The 21681-nt window shown below is 45.5% G+C and overlaps 1 protein-coding gene across 1 annotated transcript in view; it reads right to left on the reverse strand.

The window, feature by feature from the left end:
• POLR3B (RNA polymerase III subunit B) overlaps positions 1 to 21681 on the reverse strand; it is a 131351-nt gene that overhangs the window by 35714 nt on the left and 73956 nt on the right. Inside the window, exons 17-22 of the mRNA XM_075551041.1 lie at positions 21372 to 21446; positions 20681 to 20779; positions 15096 to 15223; positions 4505 to 4714; positions 1810 to 1968; positions 40 to 157 (exon numbers count right to left, since the gene is read on the reverse strand). Coding sequence (XP_075407156.1) covers positions 40 to 157; positions 1810 to 1968; positions 4505 to 4714; positions 15096 to 15223; positions 20681 to 20779; positions 21372 to 21446 — 789 coding nt within the window. The remainder of the gene's footprint in view (positions 1 to 39; positions 158 to 1809; positions 1969 to 4504; positions 4715 to 15095; positions 15224 to 20680; positions 20780 to 21371; positions 21447 to 21681) is intronic.

Raw genomic sequence — 21681 nt, forward strand, 5'->3', positions numbered from 1 at the left:
TGCTTTCTGGGCATCACCAAGGTCCCCCCAAATACCTACGTGATGGGCACGTCTTTGTACTGCGGTTGCTGGGACACAGTGCTTCCCTCCAGAGGGATCTGAGTCACTGTGGGCATGGACTTGTTTACAAGCACTTGCTTGTTCTCCACTTTCTCACCTTTGGAAAAGAGAGGAGTGTCAATGCATCAGCATCACCTTACGGGGATGTAAAAGATGACCGGGCACAGAAAATGATCACGGTTCGACTTGTCCTACCAACGTCAGACCCAGGGAACACAGTAAATCCAGACAGTAGGAACCAGAACTCAAAGCAAGCCAGTAAAAAAACAAAACATCAATTATGATCACTGTATGAATACAATCAAGAAATTGATTTAAGGGTGCACATGAAAAACTCAGCACTAACAAATCTCACCTCAGATAAAATAGCAAATTTATACAGCTTTTAAGATATGAAAACAGATTTTGAACAATTCTTTCCTTAACCAGTGATGTGTCAGCACCAACCAAATTTGAGGGATAAGGCCGTAAAAAATATCTCCTACTTCGGTTTCCTTTCTATTGCCATCTTTGTTTTGCATCTTTTCATGGGAGACTCCGAGACCAGGCCCTGGAGCCCTGTCACAAAGCTGATTCTCCAAGCCACACTGAGCCGGGTTACAGGCGAGACAAATTCTGCCAGAAACAAAGGCAGAGAGGAAGAGGGGGCTGTGTCCTGTGCGCCTCTTGGTGCCACTGCTGACACAGCACTTACCACCCAGCCCCCATCCACGATGTGACCACGAGGGGCCCTTCCTAGCTCCTCCCACGCCAGCTAGTTCTGCCACCTTCACCACAGCTCCCGAGCCCCTTCCTAGGGCGCCTTCCCGGAACTCTGTAGCCGCTCTCAGCAGCAGCTCTCTCCTCTATTTTGTCTCCCTCAGTTCCATGGCAGTGGATCAACTCCACCCCCCCCTTCCTGCGCGACACACACACACACACACACACACACACACACACACACACACACACACACACGAGACAGACTATTTCAAACGCATATGGGCTCACATCACAGCTATTCCCGCTGCTTTTAGAATCACAAGGACAAGGCTGATGGGCTGGTCTGGCTCTACCTGTCTCTTTCGGAGCACCTGCACCGTGTTCTCCTGCACTCTTCCTTTCAGCCGTGCTGGCCTTCTTGCAGGGCCTTTAGTGATCACACCTGCTTCCCCTGCTTAGAACAAACACATTCCTCCCCCTCTCCATCCGGCAGCTCCTTTTAGCCTTTAAGGCTGGGAAAGGCTAACCTGATCTTCTCCACTAGGTCACACCTCCTGACATCAATTGGCCTCAGAGCTCCCAATCCGGTTTCATAACCTGGTTGTCACCTGACATTAGTGTGACCCTTGGCCAGGAGGTACTGTGGGCAGCAGCAACACATTGCTCTACACGTTTGACATTACAATAGAGTCACAACTTTGGGGCGAGAAGATTCTACAGTCAGTTTTAAGCTAAATGCACATGAAATAGGACCGGGGTAGTCTCTGGAGCACACTTTTCTAAATATATCCTTTAAAAGTGATTTTTCCCACATGATTCTAATTTTATAAGTAGAATATAGAGTATGCTATGTAAAAAAACACGTGCATAGAAAAACAGAGTGGAAGGAAATTCTATAAAAATTACCACCCAGGTGCAATTAGGTTAGTGGTAGTGCATATGCTATTTTCTCTATTGTCCTGAAAGATTTCTGAATATTTGGTAAACTTTATAAACATAATAAATAGATTTCTTTTGGGAGGGGGATGAGAAGAAAGGTTTTCTCACCTGGAGAACAAATGCCATCTGCATCTAAAATTTCATGTCGCCAGATGGGTTTCCTTGTAGCAGCATCCAGCATGGGCCCCATCACTTTATCAAACGTTTGATTGGTGTAGCGTTTCAGAGTACATTTAGCATTCTTATACACAAGGCAGCGGCCAAAGCCTAAAGCCAAACAAGAAAGGTGCATTAGAACAATAAGAAAAGACTGGTTTGTGTTAGTTACCCCACTCCCCGCACAAAATAAACAAAACTTTCAGGCTTACTCTTTATTTGCATAATCATACTGGGTTCTGCTTTGGGCTGCTAACTGAAAGGTCAGCAGTTTGAAACCACCAACTACTCTGAAGGAGAAAGATGAGGCTTTCTGCTTCTACACAGTTTCTGACTGGGAAACCCACAGGGGCAGGTCTGCCCTGTCTTACAGGCCACGGTAAGTCAGAAGGCAGCGAGTTTGGGTGTGGAAACGCAGCTCCGAGTCTCCCCGAGCTGCTGTCTGCAGACGCTGGAGTCTCCTCCAGCAGCTTCAGCATGGAGCAGAGCTCCTGGCTATGTTGGAGGTGGTGAGACAAGTCAAAAAGGGCACTGGGACTCTGCCAGCCCCTGGAACGGCAGGATCACAGCCTTGAAATGGGGCGAAAGGCCACCTGACTTAAGTCTCTTAAAGGTGCCAGGCCTCTTGGCATATACATCCTACTGGAGTGGGGGTGGGGGTAACTTCTACTATCCTCCCTGCAGAGCTTTCCTCTGTGTGAGGTGGACATCCAGGTAGAGCCCAATAAGGAAGGAAATAGGGCTCCTTTTGAAGGAGACAGAAATGCAGCAGCCATCAAATGATTTGATGGAGAGACCGTCGGCTCCTGCCCTCGAGATTCAGAGCTTACGTGTGGACCACACTTACTGAGTGGATACAACAGAAGACCTGAGACCAGCGCCTTCAGAGTGGGAGGGAAAATCTTGCACTGGGGTAAAAACTTCACCCACAGAATCCCTCGAAAAGTACCCACGACAGAGTTTCCCCAAAGGGCCGCCCTTGCAGCCACCCTACGTATCATGTCCCGAGAGTCTGGCTGCATCACTCTCTTGTACAGTTTCTCTCTAAGCTGCCCAGGGTGTGCTGAGACGCGTGAGAGTTCATTTAACTAGAAAACGGGCTCAGGATCGAATGCCGGGAGTCCTGCAGGAATGAGTGCAGGGCAGTAAAAATCCCCCACTGCAGTCGTGTCTCCCTTTCTGGAAATCTAAAGAGAGCAAGTTCAGAAACGCAATCGGCAAAAGTGGATTTCTAAGTAAAACCCCAATGTCCTGGGACTTTTTCCATGTGACGGGTGATGGTGCGTTGAACCACCTCTCTGTAACTGGACAGTAGGCGAAGGCGTTTGTGTGTCTTCAAGCAAGGCCACAGGCGTCCTGGCTCCTACCAAACTGTGCCTGGCAGCCACACACCTGGCACAGAGGGCCAGCTGGTGGGGAAGCGCTGCTCTATCTCGAGGCTGTGTACAATGGTCATTAACTGCACCGTGCCAGAGTGCAGTGCGCATCCGAACGGCATGAAAAACCCAGAAGTGTTTTCTTCTGCGTGTAAATGGATGTTTTATTTACAGGTGGTAGCTTAAAAGCCCGGGGACAGTAAACCCAGATCATTAAATTGTGGCGCGGAGTTTCTGACAGACATCACAGTCTTCAGGGTTCCACATAAACGTTACCAGTTAATCAGAAAGGAGAACATCTAGCTTTAAAGCATGGCTGTTGTCGTTTGGAGGGAAAAAAGAGGCATAAATTAAGTGCAGCCGACATTAACGCCAAAGACACATGTCTAGGGGACTATTACGGCTGCCTAGCAACTACAGAGAGGCCAGGGGCGGCCGTGCGGTCTGCCAGGGCGAACGCGGAGGGCCAGAAAGGATGAGCAGAGAAGGCAGACCAGCTCAGGTGATGGCCAACAAGCCAGGAGGGGACGTGGTGACTCGTGCGGTCAAACTGCCAACACGCTGAGGGAAAGGAGGGAAAAGCCGGAGGCAAGTTTGCGTAATGTATTCTTTTGAATTGAACTCTCAATGTCTGCGAGGAGGAAAACAGAACGGTAGACAGTTTATGAGGTTGAGATCTTCAATAAAAAATAGCTATTTATATCTAAGTATTGCAACTGCCTTCTCAAACAAGTTTGTGTGGAAACACATCATTAGATACATTTTAAAAACCTTCATTTAGTTAAGTCTTCCCAGAAAAAAATTCTCACATCCTGCTCCTCCCACCCCCATCCCACCCCTTTGAGGAAGTGTTTTAAGTCAGCAGTAAATAAACAAAGGGGGCAGGAGAAAAAAAAAAGAAAGAAAACCTCTCCTTTCTGAAATATATAATACACATTTTCGTAAAAGGCGAATTATAAAAAAAAAACCCTTTCTTGTGTGTATGTTATAAAATTCCAATCGCTTCAAGCTAGCACCAGTGTTTTGATACCAAGCGATGTTTCCCATTAATCATCCATATATCTTAATTCTTAAAAGGCACCCTGAGTGGTACCCCTGCCCCCGCCATCGAGTCGCTTCAGTCATACTCCCTGGGGCTCTGTATCGGGTTCCCCAGGCTGCACATCTGTATGAGCGAGCGTCTGGTGGGTTTCAGCCACAGGCCTTGTGGGTAGCAGTCCCCCGGCTTACCCAGTAGCACGACTGAGGCTCCTTTACCTGCGATCACTTACCTCTGTCCAAGGAGGCCTTGTTTAGCACAAGGGCGTCTTCAATGTCATAGCCGCTGTAACTCATCACCGCAACCGTGGCATTCTGTCCCGCTGGCAGCTTCTCAAACTCTATCAGCTCAATGGTTTTGGTCTTCACCATGGGTTTCTGAGGGTAGGCTAACAGATACATGAGGGTATCGATCCTGTTCCGCTGGTTGTATCCAATGGTACCTTCGTTGGCATTGGAGAAAAGGGAAAGCAACATTCTAGTGTGCGTGATCAATCACTTGGTAGCAACCGGAACAGATAAACACATTAACTTCACCAGTTTAAATTGGGAAAATAACCAGGTCCAGTATTTCAAAAGCAATTCCCTCAGAGTGGCCAGTAGCTTTCCAAGCATTTTTTCTGGAGAATACGATGCAGACCTTGGAGATAATGCGGGTTCCGTTGCTGATCATGACAATAAGGCGAGCTCACATACAGCATGTCACAAATGTGTAGGTTTTCCCAGTACATACTTAACTCAGCAGGCTGCAGTCTATTAAATGTGTACTAGCATGATGGAAACACTTGAAATGTTGTGAGGATGACTAAATGTGACCAAGAGACAAAAACTGGGCCGCGGCTCTTGGGAAAATGGCAGCGGAGCAGGGTTGCTTCAACCTTCCCTTCACTGCTGTCTGCGAGAGCGGCACAGGGAAGTGGGATAAAGCGAGGCATGCCTGTGCCATGCCGAAGGCTGCCCAGTGCAGCTGTGGCATTTAATGCCATTCTGACTTAGAGTTGAAACTGTAACTCAGTATTTCTTTCTTTTTCCTCATAAACTCATTGCCTCGATGGTGATTTCAAGTAACCTACCATCCAAACAGCAAAAATGATAGAGTACTTCCTGCCGCTTACAATTAAAAAGAAATAATCAAATACAGAGTCTACCAAAGAGACACATACCTTGTACATAGTTGGATGCCCCGTAGGTGCTCAATAAATGGCCAGCGATGTACAGAATTCTATCAAATTTTGAATGATAAATGTTAACTCTATGCTGTTCACTATGCACTGCACATGGCCAATTAATTTATGTTACTTTAGTGCCAACTAATAAACGGGGCAGGCTACCTGGCAGCAGATCACTGACGGTTCTACAAAGAAATCACTGCTGCTGGGATAGTGGTAAAAGTTTGCCAACATTGAAGTTTGTTCTTGTCCATGAAATCATTGAAAATTTATGTTGCGATTTCAGCTCCAATTTACCCAGCTCGAGACAAGGGTTCATGCAATGTCCCACCAGGCTGCCAAACATGTCTTCTGCACCGAGACAAGCATTGCTATGCAGCAGGAAGCAAAAAGTAGCTGCAGCTGGGAACCATGGGGAGAGCGCCCGGTCCTGCTCTAAATTGTGTTAGTTGACCCGGACAGTTCCCGGGCATTATGGCTGGCCACGGAATGAATGGACGAAGAGCAAATGACTTAGCAAATCTTTCGTGCTTATGATCCCATCAGAAATTTCCCTGTAAAGGCTGATGCAAGAACTCGTGAGAGTAGGGGTGTGTGTGTGTGTGTGTGTGTACATTATTAGAAGCGCTGACCATGGGTGTGCCAGTTAAGACATGATTTATGAATGATGGCTTCTTGCTCTTAAAACTTCAAAATGCCATCAGAGCGCCACACTTTTAAATGCATGTTAGCGTTGAGCATACACAGAGTGGCTGCTTAGCTACGGTGCCGGCGGCCCAGCTTATCTGAGTCAGTGTCAGACCAACAGGAAGTTTGAAGGCTAGCCTGTGGGAAGCGTGTACTCAAACTGTTGTCGGGTGCCGTCTGGTGGGTCCCGACTCCTGGTCTTGCTGCAGGATAGAGGAGAACTGCCCTTTGGGGTTTCCAAGTTGAATGCTTAACCCGTGAGCCACCGAGCTCCTTATGCAACTAGAATTCCTGGTCGCCATCCTTGGTTTCTAAACAAGGGCATTACACATACACGATCGCCAGTACGATGGCATTATCTACAAGCTGCAATACCCTTCCACTGCCCGCTTTGCTACCTGGAATGGCTTTCTTCCCTCGCTATCCAGGACATAATCTTCCTTGCAAAGTCACATTTTTCTTGAGACTAACTTTCTTAAGAAGTCACAAGTTGCTTAAGTAAATCCGTCCCCAGCGAGGTAGACTGGAGAAGGCGTAGGCTTTTCTTTCCAGGGGTAATTGATAAACAGGTAAATAGGGATGTGAACAGATTGAGAAAAATAAAATAAAGTTTTATGCATTGAACGATGCCTTTCTTCTCCCTTTCCCTTGACCAATTTCTTAATGCCATCCGCATTATTCAATATAATAAGCGTTACCCATTTACAGTGTGCACACTGATGAATTCGGAATGATGTGCACCATGCGAAACCACAGCCACACTCGGGACCGCTGCCTTTCTCTCACCCCCAAGAGATCTCTCCCCCCTGTTCCTGGTCCCAGACAACCACTGCTGTTTTCATCATGATAGATGACTTTGCATTTCCTAGCATTTTATATAAGTAGAATCATGAACATCTAATACATATTTTTGTCTTGTTTCTTTACACGTAGCACAGTGATCTGATAGTCATCCTGTGGTTACACATAACAGTAACTCACACCCCTTCTTCTTGATGAGCATTCTCCTACTGTATGGATGCTCATGTTGCTCGCCCAGTCGCCAGTTGATGTTTACAGTTTGGGACTACTATGAATAAAACAGCTACAAACGTTCAGACTCAAGTCTTAGCATGCATTTATTTCTCTTGGATAAATTACGTAGCAGCAGGACTGCCTAGCCTGGTAAGTGCATGGCTAATGTTTGAAGACACGAAGACAGTTCCAACATCATTATAACATGTTATATTCCTACCAGCATTCTAAGAGTATTTAGTTACTCTGGTCACTCATCCTAGTGACGATGTAGTAGATCCCCATTGAATGGCTGCATTTTAATTTCCACTTATCTGATGATTAATCAGGAGCCCTGATGATGTAGTAAGTTACATGTTGGACTGCTAACCCCAAAGTCAACAGTTCAATTCCACCAGTGGCGTAAATGGGCGAAAGATGAGGCTTTCTGATCCTGTACAGATTTATAGCCTCAAAAACCCAAAGGGGAATCAAAACTCTTTTTAATAAGATTGAACTATTGAATTGTATGATGTGAATTATATGCCAATTAAAAAAAGCAAAACAAAAAACTAAAACCCAAGAGGCATTTCTCTCCTGTTCTAGAGAGTTGCCTTGAATTAGATTCACTGCATGGCAGGTTTGATTTTTTTGGTGGACAAATAATAGTCAACCTACTTTTGTGTCTTTACTGGCCATTTCTACTACTTTCTGGGTAAAGTGGCTGATTTGATTGTGCCCATCTTTTAAATGGTTGTATTATTATAATGTATTCTTAAAATACTTCCTCAGATACATGTGCCAAGCATTTTCTCCCATTACATAGCTTGCATTTTCATAGTCTTAGAAGTGTTTCTCAAAGAGGAAAGTTAAATTTTTAATTTTATTTTGTGGAAATCGAATTCATTAATAGAGGTTCTGGTGTGTGTGTGTGTGTGTGTGTGTGTGCACGCACCCCCTATGTAAGAAACCTTGGTTTAACTAAAGGTAGAATAAGTTTTTGCTAACGTCTTCTATAAATTTATGGTTTTAGCCCTTCCATTTAAGTGTAGACCCCATCTGGAGTTAATTTTGTATGCAGTGTAAGGTGGGGGTGGCATTCAGTTTGTCTATAAACAGACATCTCACTGGTGGGAATGGCTTTTCCTTCTCGTTTGGCAGTTCATTAAACACCACTGCCCACAGAAGTGTGGGTCTCTCTGGATGCTTGATCCTATTGCCTGACATCTGTGTCTCTCCTTGGGTTGCTATCTCACGGTCACGTGGACCGTAGCTTACTCTTAAAAGCAGGTTCTTGAAGTCTTCCAACTTTGTTCTTTGCAAAAAATGCACTTCAAAATCTACTAGATTTCTTAACCTTTAATGTGCTCAGGGGTTCATTCATTTGTGAAACACTTATTAGGTACCTGTTGTACTATATATCTAGGAGGCTTGGTAGTGTACTGAGCTGCTAACAGAAAGGTCCACGGTTCAAAACCACCAGCCACTCCTCTTTCGTAACCGTGAAGAGTTGCAGGCGCAGAAACCCACAGGGGCAGTTCCACTCTGTCTCCTAGGGTCACCAGCACACGGGCTGGAACAACTTCATGGCAGCGAGTGCACTGCATCACTAAGCGGTGCAAAGAAGAGAATTTAAAATGTAATACAGGCATAGTTCTCTTCCTCACGGAGTATCATCTACAGACTGGGCAGGAAGGTAGCCTTGATCAGAATCCACAGTGAACAGGACAGATGTGAGGACTCTTCAGTTGAGAAGAGTTTTAGTGAGTGTTTTCCGTGCAACAGAAACATTTGTATGCAACAGAATTTAGATTCAGTTTTCAGAAGCGGGGAGGAGGAGTGGGTGCGCTGGGGGTTGTTCATACTTCACAGGATTATTGTTACTACTAAAAGAAAAAAAAGCATGCAAAACATTGGAGTACTCAAGTTGCAGCTTTCACTGTAATCAATATTAATATTAGCAGTCATAATAAAAATAGACACCACCCTGCAATATCACTCAATACCTCCAACCCTAAATACGGAAGTAGAGCTTAATTTTACCCCTATAAATATTCACTATCAACATCCTAATCTTGAGACACTACAAAAACTCATTTAGAAAATAATAATGACCTTTTAAAAAAACCAACATGCTAAACCAATAGCAGACTTTTCAAAGAGGATGACCAGGGTTTGCCCTAGGTTATCCCTTCATTTTATACTCTCCAACGGATAAAGCATAAATGGGGGGAGGGGAAATCCAGACAGAAAGCAGCGGAAGGGGGCGACAGAAAGAAAGGAAATGTTACGAGAATCTTTATGCTTTTTAATATCACCCCCCGCCCCCGCAGCCTGTTTTCAGTATACCCGACCGTATTACAGAGCGGCGAGCACACGAGAAGAAACGGTCTGCTCAGAGAAGCGGTTAGAAACCAACACAGCAGCAGCCTTAAACCTCGAGGTAGAAAAGTCCCAGCAATTTGGAGCTGAAGCAGGGAGCGGTGACAAGTCGGAGGCGGAGGGGGAGCTGGGTGATGCATATTCATTAAGTGAGCTGATAGTGGCTGAAAGACCCTTTTAAACAGGAGAAAGTGTTCCAACAGGGGACTGCCAACTAATAAAACCGGCAGGATATGAAAGCGTGACTCATGTGAACTTGGCATCGGGAGACAACGAGCGCACACACAATGCGGCTCCAACACAGCCCGGACTTGGCCAGCTGACTGACCCGGGACCTCATCGTTCCCAGATGCCCACCTGGCTCCTGGCACTGGCCATGGAAGAGGGGTGCTTTCCAGTCCGCATGTGAGGACGCTAGGTGGAAACCCGAACTTTATTCATAACTGACAGGTTCGAGAAACAGCCTCTCCTGGCATTCTAATGCTGGGTCAAAGTCAGCTCTCTCTTTCCCACCAGGTAAGGCTGTCCGTCTGTGTGGTTCGTGCCTCTTTCTGCAGAGACAGAAACGGTGTTGGGGGGGCTTCGGGTGGGAGGACTGGCAGTGAATGGGGGAAGCCCATTTTCCACATTGGCTGTGGCATTTACTGGATCCATCCTGGGCCACTGGCTTCCACCGCCCACAGGGTGAACAGTTAGGAAATGGACATCGAGTGTCTGAGATGGGTCCAGCCTTCAGCAACAACGGCTGCAATTGAAGACCAGATGGAGCCTGGACACTGCGTGGGACTAAAGTGGCCGGAAGTCCCGCACGACAGGTTCCCCAGACCAGGGCTCAGCTGGGGGCTCTCTCGGCCGGTTAGACCTCCCTGGCTACTTCTGTAGCTCACCCAGGGCCCAGAGAAGAAGGTGGCCTGGGGATGTGCCCACTTTAAATGTACTTTCATCTCACGGCTTTTCTTTCCAGTCAGGTGTTTTATAATAACAAACAGTAACAAAGCCTTTTTTTAAAAAAAATTACTTAAGAGATTCAGTGTTTTCTGTCTTCCCGGTCAGTGTCAGCAGTAAACGTCAGAGGATTGTATCCAAGGAGCTAAATGCTGGCCCCGGGGTCAGAGCAGCTGAACACACCAGCCTCAGAAAACACAGACAATGAATTGCAAATGACACTCGAACAAAAAAAGGAAAAAAACCTTCACACATAAAACTACAAAAGAACTCTACAGACACTGAATTGGCTTTCTGTACGCACTGATCCTGCTTAACTGTGTGTGGTAACTAACCAAACCTTCGGATGCGAATGCCACAAAATAAAGGGTGGACTTGTTGTTGTTTGTGCAGACGGGTTATAAAAAATTTAAAAAAACATTTCCCCCCTTCAAGTCGCTTCTTTAAAAAAAAGGGTGGGGGGGTTGGGGGAGTCGGGAGAGAGAAAGGAAGGGCGGAAGAGAGGGAGAGATGAGCTGACCAAGGTGAGGAGCTGTGCTTTCTGCACCATCTTCCAAAGCCCTCAAGCGTGGCATCGGCGATGAGTCCTCTGTTCCCTCTGCTAAAGGTTTCTCCACAAAAGGCGTATCGTTTCTGTGGGGCTCACATCATGAAACAAAATGCTTTGGTGGACCCAGTAGAAGTGAGAGCCCTTTCAGGACACACAGGGTTCAGGACTGTATATTTCAACTTGTGAGCAAGTCAGAAGTGCAAGTGGGAAACCAGTCGGCCGGATGGGCACTGAGGCTGAGTGGGAAAGGCTAAGTCCAGGGGCTACTGTTGAGATTGTCCCCCAGGGAATGTGACTCTGGGCGGTCCACACGGCATCACTGGGGTAACTGGTGCAGGGCAGCATGCCTGTTACTGCTTCATGGCTAGCCCAGGGGTGATAGGAAATGAATGCCCTCTACCTAAAAGGAAGAGACGCTGCTGGTGTTTGTGAGTCAGAAGTCTTGCCTGGAGAAGGCTGCAGTCTACCGTTGGAGCCCCAACTCCCTGAGTTTTGACATATCTGAATTATGCTGCGTCTTCATTGCTTGCTGACCATCAAACCAACAAAGAGGCTACCCACAGACAAGTCCAGACAAGCCCAGGGAGGAGGGACGGCTGCCCTGAAAAAGAATTTGATTCAAAGTAGATTAACTAGCTTGTAGAAAGCGCTTACCCAAAGAACAAGATGATTTCCAGAAAATAGTCCATCAAACTCCTATCTCCTAAGTTAAAAGTTGAGGTATCTGGTCTTTTAACTGCCATGTGACTATGGGTATGATCAGAGTTAATCTCAACATACAGCCAGGTTATTAAAAGCCCCAAACCAAGCCCATGGCCTTTTGAAACCTGCCGTCACAGACAGATCCCTCTCATTTCCTTTCTCAGCTTGGGGAGCCCCGCCTACAACAGTGATGAACTGGCCTGCCGGCTATGACGGTCTTGGGATGGTTTTCTTCGTTCTTTAGAGTACATAATACACACCAGGACGATCATGCAATGGATTCCATGGCCCCTGCACCAGGCACATGCGATGGGCTCCCACATGTGAATGGCTACGTCTGTCTAGCTTTGTCCTTCTTTAGGCTGAATACACGCCGAACTCTTTCGTCTCTAACATGTTGGGTCTTGGGTCTTTTTCCTTAGCGCATGATGTAGTTAGCTGACGCCGAGTCAGTCCAACTCACAGGGACCCTGTACACAACAGAACGGACGGCACCTGGCCCCGCACCGCCTGCACATTAGTCGCTTGTGTGTGAGCACTGCTGCAGCCACTGGCCTAATTCATCTTGTGGAGGTTCTTCCTCTTTTGTACCAAGCACGACGTCTTCCCTGGTAACATGTCCAGAGTATGAGTACACAGTCTTGTCATCCTCCCTTCTAAAGAGCCTTCTGGACGCACTTCCGACACAGATTTGCTTGTTTTTCCCACAGTCCACAGTATATTTAATATGCTTCATCTACCCCATAATTCAAACGCATCAATTTCTATGTTGTCCTTATTCACTGTCTAGTTTTTCATATGTAAGGGAAGAAAAAAAAACATCTCATGGTCATGGAGTCAATCAATGCTGACTTAGCGACCCCCTGCAGGTTTCTGAGACGGCAAATGTTTATAGGAGATGGAAGCCAAATCCTTCTCCTGAGAAGCTGCTGGTGTTGACTGCAATCCAAAGAGTAAGCACCACACCACCATAACACGATGGTGTAATTGTTGAGCGCGGAGGCCAGCTGCAGCTGACTATTGGGACAGGTTCATCGCATCCTAGTTTCTGCCCGTAACAAACCCATAGTCACCAACTCACGCCCTCAACGACCCTAAACAGGGTTCCTGGAGGTTGTAACTCTTTATGGAAGCAGACCCTCATCTTTCTCCTGATGAGTGGCTGGTGGATTTGAACTACCAACCTTGCAGTTAGTAACCCAACACTTACCCGACAGCACCACCAGGACTTTTAGAAGCAATGCAAAAATCTATTCCTCAACTTTTAACATTTCTTTATGAAGCTCCCTTGTATTGCTTTATATCAGAGGTAAAAGTCACAATGAAGCCGAGAATGGTGTGCTAGAATGGCATGTCTGACGTCTAACTACAGAAGGAGGAGAATCACAATCATCAAAAAACAAACCCAGAAAAACCATCTGTTCAGACGACGAACACCATGAGGCAGAAGTCCGACACACCTCCTCTCCCTAACCTTTTCCCCCAATTCTGACACTGACGGCACTCCTTACTTTTCTGCTCGGTTCAACAATTTGTTGCAGTGGCCACAAAGAACTCACAAACAGTACTCACAATTAAAGGAGTTGTTAGGAAAATAAGATTACAATTCAAGATCAGGAATGACTGAGGATACAGTTCTTCAATCGGGACTGTTTCTATGAAACTGTGTCCATAAGCAGGCCACCAGGCCTCTCTGACCCTAGGTCTTGCCTCTGCCTTGGTTGGGCAAATGGCACAAAGCTCGGTAGCTCCGCCAATAAGAGCAAAGGACATGTCACTCTGCCTCGGCGTGAAAGAACTCAGCTTGGTCTCTCTCTGTGGGTCAGCAGTACATCTGCTGTAACTGCCTCACTCCAGGGCAGGGATCCCACAGTGTGTTGTCTCCTTGTTCTGTTGCCATCAATTCTCACAGTCCTGTGTCCTCTCTGGTGTGGCAGCTCATTCTCTCCATCCTAAGTTTAGGAGTTCCTCAGCACAGAGACCCTGATCCTAGGAGTTCTCATTTCAAGTTTAGACAAAAGGCAAAACTGACCAATCCCTCTGTTAGGGTTCCATAACCTTATTTATATAGCTACACCACCACCCCATGCCCCAGGGTCCCACACACATTGTTAGTATTATTATTACGCTGTTCCATCCTCTGGGTGAGCAACAAGCACTTTATTTGCATAATCCCACCCCATCATTTGGTATGAATTCAAAGATCTTGGAGAGAAAGGCCATATACAATTATCCTATATCACAGAGGGTTATCACTGATGCATATGAAAGTGAAATTTATTATACTTACTGGGAGTTAAGGAATTAAAACATTGTTCATAAAGTAAGTTTAATAAGGATGCTGTTTCCTGCCTTGTACCACCTTCAAGATAAAACCCAAACTCCTTACTAAGGTTCCACCCAAAGCTCTACTACACCCATTTTGTACGCCCATTTTGCCAGGACTCGCCATGCAATGCTTGCTTCCACTTCCCGACCTTAAGAGACACTCATTGTCTTCACGATTCAACTCAGTTATTTTTCTGCAGAAAAACCCACTTTCTGCCCCTTAAGTGTTGACCCTCCTCTGATTTCCTTAGTTCCTCACTGTTACTACAGAATTCATCACACACCATCTCATAATCTGTTCATTTCGTTTCTCCCACTAGACCCTCGCTTTCCAAAGTGCTGATATTGCTCTATTGGTGGTAGGGGTAGGGGGGTTGCCTCTGGAATGATCCAGGGGGGTTGCAAAAGCAGACACTTACACTTTATCCTGGATTATAGGCAATAGTACTAAAATTTTTATTGGCAAGGGGCCATAAAGATTCTGAAAAGGAAGACAGCAGGTCCAGTAAGTCTAACAGAGCTGTCTTTCCTGTATGCTTTTCGACTCCAGCAATATGACCTTTCTCTAGATAGATGGGTAGACAGGAGAACGATTGATGGATGAGAGGAAGGATAATGAACCAAGAAATCAGTGTGCCCGGAGTTGAAGATGATACAGCAGCAAATGCAAGGATAAAATGGGCTCAATGACGCTCTTCCAGAAAACCACAAATACATTCTAGTGAGACTACATATCAGTCTCTGATCCCTCCCCAGCCTGGAATTCCTCCCCTCTCTCCTGATTAAACAGCTTCCATTGCCTAGGGCTTCTCTCTTCGTCTTTGCCCTTCATGCTTCTGTGGCAGTTGTACAGATCTGCTTGCTTGGTCAAGAAACCCAAGCTCGGACAGGCTTTCTCGATGCTTGTTTAAGCTAGGCAGGTAAAAGGAGCCCCTGTCAGCATTACAGAGGTAGGCCCCCGGGCAGCCCTCTGAGCTACCATCACCTGATATCACCCAATATGCAGAGATGGTGAAAGAAGACATGGACGCAAGTCTTTCCCCAGGTATTTAGAACCAGACAGCTTACCCATTGCTTGCTTTCCCATGGCACACTGATAGGTGTTCCTTGGGGACTGGTTATGGTGAGGGTACGGGATCAGGCCAGCGCACACGCCAAGAAGAGTAAAGGGTTCAATCTCCAAATGGGTGGTGTCTCTATCAAGCGAAATAAGTCAGGAATCTCAGGCATTAAAAAAGCAAAGGAAATGTCTCTTGAAGCATCTTCAAGGGATTTATAAGGCACAGTTTGATGCTAGTAAAACACATATAACAAGTCTTAAGGAAATATTCTTATTAATAACAGTAACATAGGAAAAGGCAGTATAAAATAACTACATAAACATTTCAAAAAGGTAACTAACTTAAAAAGCAGTTACTATATTGAACACAGAAGTCAGAGCATACCAACAATAGCTATATAGCCTGCTAGTCCAACTTACACTGAAAAAAAAAATGGTTCTATTCTAATCTACAAGAAGAGTTACCATAAGATCACTGTGAGCCAAGGAACCGAGTTTTTGATTTTTCTTCACGATTAAAATAATTCAATTGTTTACAATTCCGTTTGAAGCGCCCTGGTGGCAGGATGGTGGAGCACTTCTCGACCCTAGGCCACCCCGCGGCTCTGTAGCCGAAGGCTTTAGCGCTGCTGCCATGCCGCTGCACCTACGCCGGCCTGGAAGACCCGCGGGCAGCCTGCTCTGCCGCACGGGGTCGCCAGTACTCGGGAGCCCCTCGATGGCACACACCTGCATTGTGGGTTTGTTTATTCCGCTGTAAATATGAGAGCACCGAAGATGGGCCAAATATGAACCTTCACATTGAGACGTGGAATGAATGTAGCACGCACATCAGATGTTGAGGACTCAGGGAAAAGGACATGACCTCATCATCTCTGCTCTATGGATCACACCCTGAAATGACCGGTCTGGATGGACGGGCAGGGGTCCTTGAACTACGGCCCGCTGAGGGGATTCATCCAGGCTGCCGGGTGTTTTTGCCCCGTTTTGTTTTTAACTTCAAAATAAGATATGTGCAGTGTGTATAGGAATTTGTTCATAGTTGGTTTTTTTTTAAACTATAGTCTGGCCCTCCAACGGGTCTGAGGGACAGTGAAATGGCCCCCTGTTTAAAAAGTTAGAGGACCCCTGGATTAGGGTATATAAAAATATTAAAATTAACTGCCAGTTTCTTTTAAAAAATATATCTGAGAAAATGTAACACTTGGGTGGATTGCGTTATATATGTTTTTGTATAGGATCACTCTGCTAAAGACATTAGACCAAAAGTGAGACTTTGCCTACGAGGTGTCAGAGTCTTGGTTGCCTCCATAATGGATGTTGGCTCATGTGTCTCGACAGCAAAGAGCAGACAGACTGTCCCTAAAAGCAGCAGATCTCCCAGTCCAAGTCTGTAGTGCCCAGTGACCCGCTGCTCCTCAAGTGGACTTGTTCAGAGCCATGTTTTCTAAGAGGCGCAATCCCAGCCAATAATGGAAACTCAGCATTGCTGCAATGTACTGATGGAGGGGTCTCCCATTTATCCAGGGACCTGTCTCTTCCTGCCCCCAACACCCCCAATACACAGTTAGTGGACTGTGTCCACAGCTGGCTGAGAGGGGATGCATGTCCCATGGCTCTTAAATGTGAAGAATACAGCTCTGAACTTATGATTAAGCAGAACCCCAACTCTCTTAGACCCTCTAGGCCTTTGTCAGTGGGATAGGAATGAACCCTAGGTATGGTTTGTTTTAAAGCTACATTTTATAGCTCAAAATCAAACAAGGCTTGTTTCAACCACAGTGTTTTGCTTAAAAATTGACCAAGTTGTCATTCCCTGTACAAACAAGTCTCTGTTTTTCAGATACAAAAATTAGGGTAAGCTGAAAAGATGAAGACGGGGGAAAAGTTCAAGTCTCTCTTTTTCTACGACAACAGCTTATACGTTGCTCAAAAATTAGCGCAAGTCTAAGCATAAATTTTATAAAAAAGACACACTACTTCCTTCAAGTCATCATCAAAGTAAGATTCTACCCTGAACAGAATTAGGAGACTTCCTATTCAGCATGTATTAATCCAGCCTTAAATTCTTCTCTAATTGTAATTTAGAAATGTATCGCTTGTAATAGTGAGCGAGGAAAAAAGAAAGGCAACAATCTAAGTATTTACCAACAGGAAACAAATTAACTACACACAACCAGACACACACAAGTTATGTATAGGCAGGCGATTAAATAATAAGCAGTAACTAAAAATAAGAAACCTATGTGAAATATCACATATGATACATTATGCATGCACACATAAAACCATTGAATTGATTCTGACCCATAGCCCCCCCTAATAGGATTTTGTAGGTTCTAAACCAGCGGTTCTCAACCTGGGGGTCGAATGACCCTTTCATAGGGGTCGCCTGATTCATCACAGTAGCAAAATGACAGTGCTGAAGTAGCAATGAAAATAACTATATGGTTGGGGGTCAGCACCACGAGGCACTGCATGAAAGGGCTGTGGCATGAGGCAGGCTGAGAACTCTAAATATTTATGGGCACGGACACCTCATTCTTTTTCCCTCAGAGCTGCTAATGGGTTTGAACCACCAACCCTGTAGTCAGCAGTCTAAACATTTACCCAAATGTCCAGAATATATTAGGTTTAAAAATCAAGTGACTCAAATTATGTTACCATTGTTTTATATACTGTGTGGGCTCATGTATGTGTATTTGTAATCACTCAGAAAAATATCTACAAGATGATATACTTCTAAAATATGAACACTGCATATTTCTGGCGGGTGGAACTTGGTGGTCTGGGGCAGGTAAGAAGGTCTTCTTTCTACTCTGTATACTTTGTTGATCTCACAAGTCTGAATTAATTACATACAACAAACATCCTGCATACTTATGTCCATTTTTCAGTTTACCCCAATTTTTGGATCTGAAAAAAGACTTGTTTATATAAGTAATGCCAACTTAGTATTTAAGCAAAACACTATGTTTGAAACAAACCTTGTTTTATTCTGAGCTATAAAATATAAAAGGAAAAGGAAAAAAAAGCCTTTGCCTTCACAAAACTTGCAGTCAAAGGAGATAAACATGGCATTGGCTAATCGAGGAAATACAGATTTTGGTGTAAGGCACTCACCACAAAGCTGGGAAGGGCCAGGGTCACCACGGAGTGGTAAGGACAACTTTTACTGAGAAGGTGGCATCTGGGAGAAGTCCCAGAGGAGAAGAAGGAGCAAGGTAGGCAGCATGTGAGAGAAGGGGACTCCACGCAGAAGGCAGAGTCAGGGCCTTGGGAGGGGAGGCAGAGTGAGCCTGGTGTACCTGAGTCAGTAAGCAAGGCCAGCCCGGCGACAGTGCGTTCCTGATGCAATGATCAAGGGGGTGGGCAGCTTGCATAGGAACCTGGAGGCCTCCGTAAGGACAGCTGAGGGCGATGGGAAGCCGCTGGGGGTTTTGAGAAGAGAAGTGACATGACCTCTCTGGGATACGGGCAGGAGCTGTCAGGGCTTCCTGCAGGAACCAATGGTGCAATGGCAGGAAGTGGTCTGTGGAGTCGGCAGGAAGGCTCAGAGTGTAGGCACTCGGGGCAGCTTCCCCTGACATGCTCAGAGATCATCTGTCTGGTGCAGAGGAGAGGAGGAGAGTTCTTACAGCGGAAATCAAGGTTTGTGGCATGAGTACAAAGAAGGATGGAAGTGGCATTTACTGCATTACTACTTTACTAACAAAGAGTTCTCTCCAAATGAACGACATAAAAACAGTACTTTTACAAGATTCACCCCTTTAAAGACAGAATTCTGACTGAAAGCATTACTTTGACTGAATTACAGTCCATCCTGGCTCAGGCCAACCCGGTGTATGGAGTTAGAACTGCTCCTAGGGTCCGCAGGGCTGTGACCTTCCAGAGCTGTCTGGTCCCTTTTCTGAGAGGGCTCTGTGTGTGTTTGAACTGCCAATCTCAGCTAGTAGCTGAGCATGTTAACAATTTGCACCATGCAATGGCCCAAGTCTCAGTGATGTAGTGATTACACTTTGGGCTGCTAACCACAAGGTCAGCAGTTTGAAATCACCAACTGCACTGTGGGAGAAAGTGGAGGCTTTCTACTCCCACAAAGAGTTACAGAAATGCACCGGGGTGTTTCCGATAGGGTCCTGTCCTGTAGGAATGGACTCGATGGCAGTGAGGGTTTGTTTCCATTAAGGGCCCCAATTAAAGTAGCAGAGTACTTATACTTGCTGGAAGGCATCTAGATAGGTATGAGGTAAAGCACTAAACTCCCCATCTGACAACAGAACTGCAAAAATTTCAGGCGAGCAGCAGTACATCAGTTACACGTGGCAAACACCAGGTTTATATAGCAGCCCTCCAAGGGAACACAGATATTTAAAAAATAATGCTCTAAAAACCCACTTTGAGAATATATGCCTTCTTGTGTTTATATGGCATGCAGGCTTGGGGCTATCTTTACACTGCCCTGTGTGAAGAATTCTTGAATTCGCATTTAGAATTCAGACAGCTTCTGACAAAAATCCTCGTTAGAAGAGATAAACAAACCTTTATATAGCCAATTCATTAGCTGAATTTTGATAGTAATAGCATATTAAGATCAGCTAATTCCTTTAAAAAATATATACTTAAATGTTGTGATAGGTAGGTTTATTGTGCCAACCTGGCCAATGAACACATGCGGGATTAATTGAAGGGTGAAGAGATAAATGGCTCAGCGAGCCTCACCTTTCTTGTCTCTTGCTCTTTGATGATCTGACCAGTGTGCCACTGCCTTAGCTTGATCTCTGCCTCAATTTACAAGCTACACTACCTGTGGGACACCTAACCCATGGACTGTGTCGCTGTAGTTTGAGGTTCTGTCAAGACCTGTTTTGCCACGCTACTGGTGTGTACATCTCTTGAGCTGGGGACGGTTGGACCCTGTCATCTGGCTGACTGTTGGTGACCTGCCTTGCTGTTTGCTGCCTGTGCCTGGATACCCTGAACTGCTCTACAGAGGACTGTCTGGCGGCCCTCAAGACTTGAAGGCCTGCCAGTGTACTAGCTGTCTCATGGAAGGGAGTTGCACTGAGCCACTGGTACTACTTTATAGATTAATTGTTTATTTCTTATGCTATATAGCTATCTATATAAATATATATAAAATCAATAGTGTCCTGGTTTTGTTTCTCCAGAGACCCCTTTCTAACATAAAAGTAAGGGATAATTAAGCCTGAAGACAATTTACCAGCGCTTTTGTGATACTCTTGCATTGGCAGAATGATGAGTGATGATTCATGATATAAGAGAAGACTTCTAATCATTCCCACTAAGAAAGTATGTGGTTGAACTGAAGATGATGGTAATCAGAAACCCAATCAGACGTCACTGTGAAGCCGATTCAGACTCGTAGGGACCGTGTGTGTTGCAGTGTAGTACTGGGCTCTGGGGGCTCTCAAGGCAGATCACTGAGGGTCTTTCTTCCTTGGCTCTCTGGGTCGGTTAAAAGCTGCCAGTCTTGGTTTGTGGTCAAGCTTAACCATTTGTATCACTCAGCACCTCCTTCTACGATCAGAAAAAATTTTAATTCTGGAAAGTTACTAAAGGTGTTACTTACTTATTAATTGTATGTTCATAGAGGGCGATGTTACAGTCATTTTCTTCATTTACATCTAAGTATTCAACCAGGCTCTCATGTAAGAAGTCTTCAAAATTCCTGGGGAAATATTGGTCACACAAACAATATGAAAAGGTATTTGACTACGGTATTTTATATGCATGTAGTAGCAAAAGATGCTGGCTTAAGAAAAAGTTTTGTTCTGTTCTGTTTGCTAGGCTCAAAGCCCTTTTTTATCATTGCGTGTGGATCCCTGAAGAGATCTCCTGAGCATGCCATCCCTGGACCGGAGTGAGGTCACGATTGCTTAGCAAAATAAGTAAAATGCCTGTGGTTCTCGCCAGTGGGGTTCCCCCTTCTAACAACTTCCACCGTCTACGCACAGTCACTGTCTACGACCAGAAGCTCCGTGTGCTGAGAAGCCGGCCCCGGCCACTTCCAGAAGGCGGTTAAGTCCTCCTCTTTCTGGAAACACTTAATCCTTGGATCTCCATTGATCAATACTTCACAGTGCCCACACTGGTTAATACAGGAGAGAACGTTTCCACAGGCTGATTGGGTGAGGAGGAATTAAGAGACTCAAAAGGAAAATGCAATTTTCTTAATAGCGCAGCTCCAGTGACCCGAGAGCTGATGGAAGCATGTGTCTGCGTGTGACAGAGCTCCGGTTTGGGCTGGCACACTTACTTACCTATACCCCTGAGCCAGTTCCTCCAGGTGCTTGTTTGTTACCGCAGGCTTCTGTTTCTTAACAATTATGTAGGGTCTAGATGGAGAGGGAAACCACAGAGGTTAAATACAGGAGTGAATTCAGCAAGTACGTTGACTACAGTGAGACGAAACGATGAAGACAGAAATACAATCAGTCATTCCTAGCTGTTGAAAGGTACCATGTGTGGCCTGTTCTCCACACATCTAGGGAAGATACAGATGTACACACGTGCACATCTACACATACAGAGTACTGTTCTCAAGCATCATAAAATAAAACAACTTGGTTT

The sequence above is a fragment of the Tenrec ecaudatus genome, chromosome 6, assembly GCF_050624435.1.
Source record: "Tenrec ecaudatus isolate mTenEca1 chromosome 6, mTenEca1.hap1, whole genome shotgun sequence".
NCBI classification, from domain to species: Eukaryota; Metazoa; Chordata; class Mammalia; order Afrosoricida; family Tenrecidae; genus Tenrec; species Tenrec ecaudatus.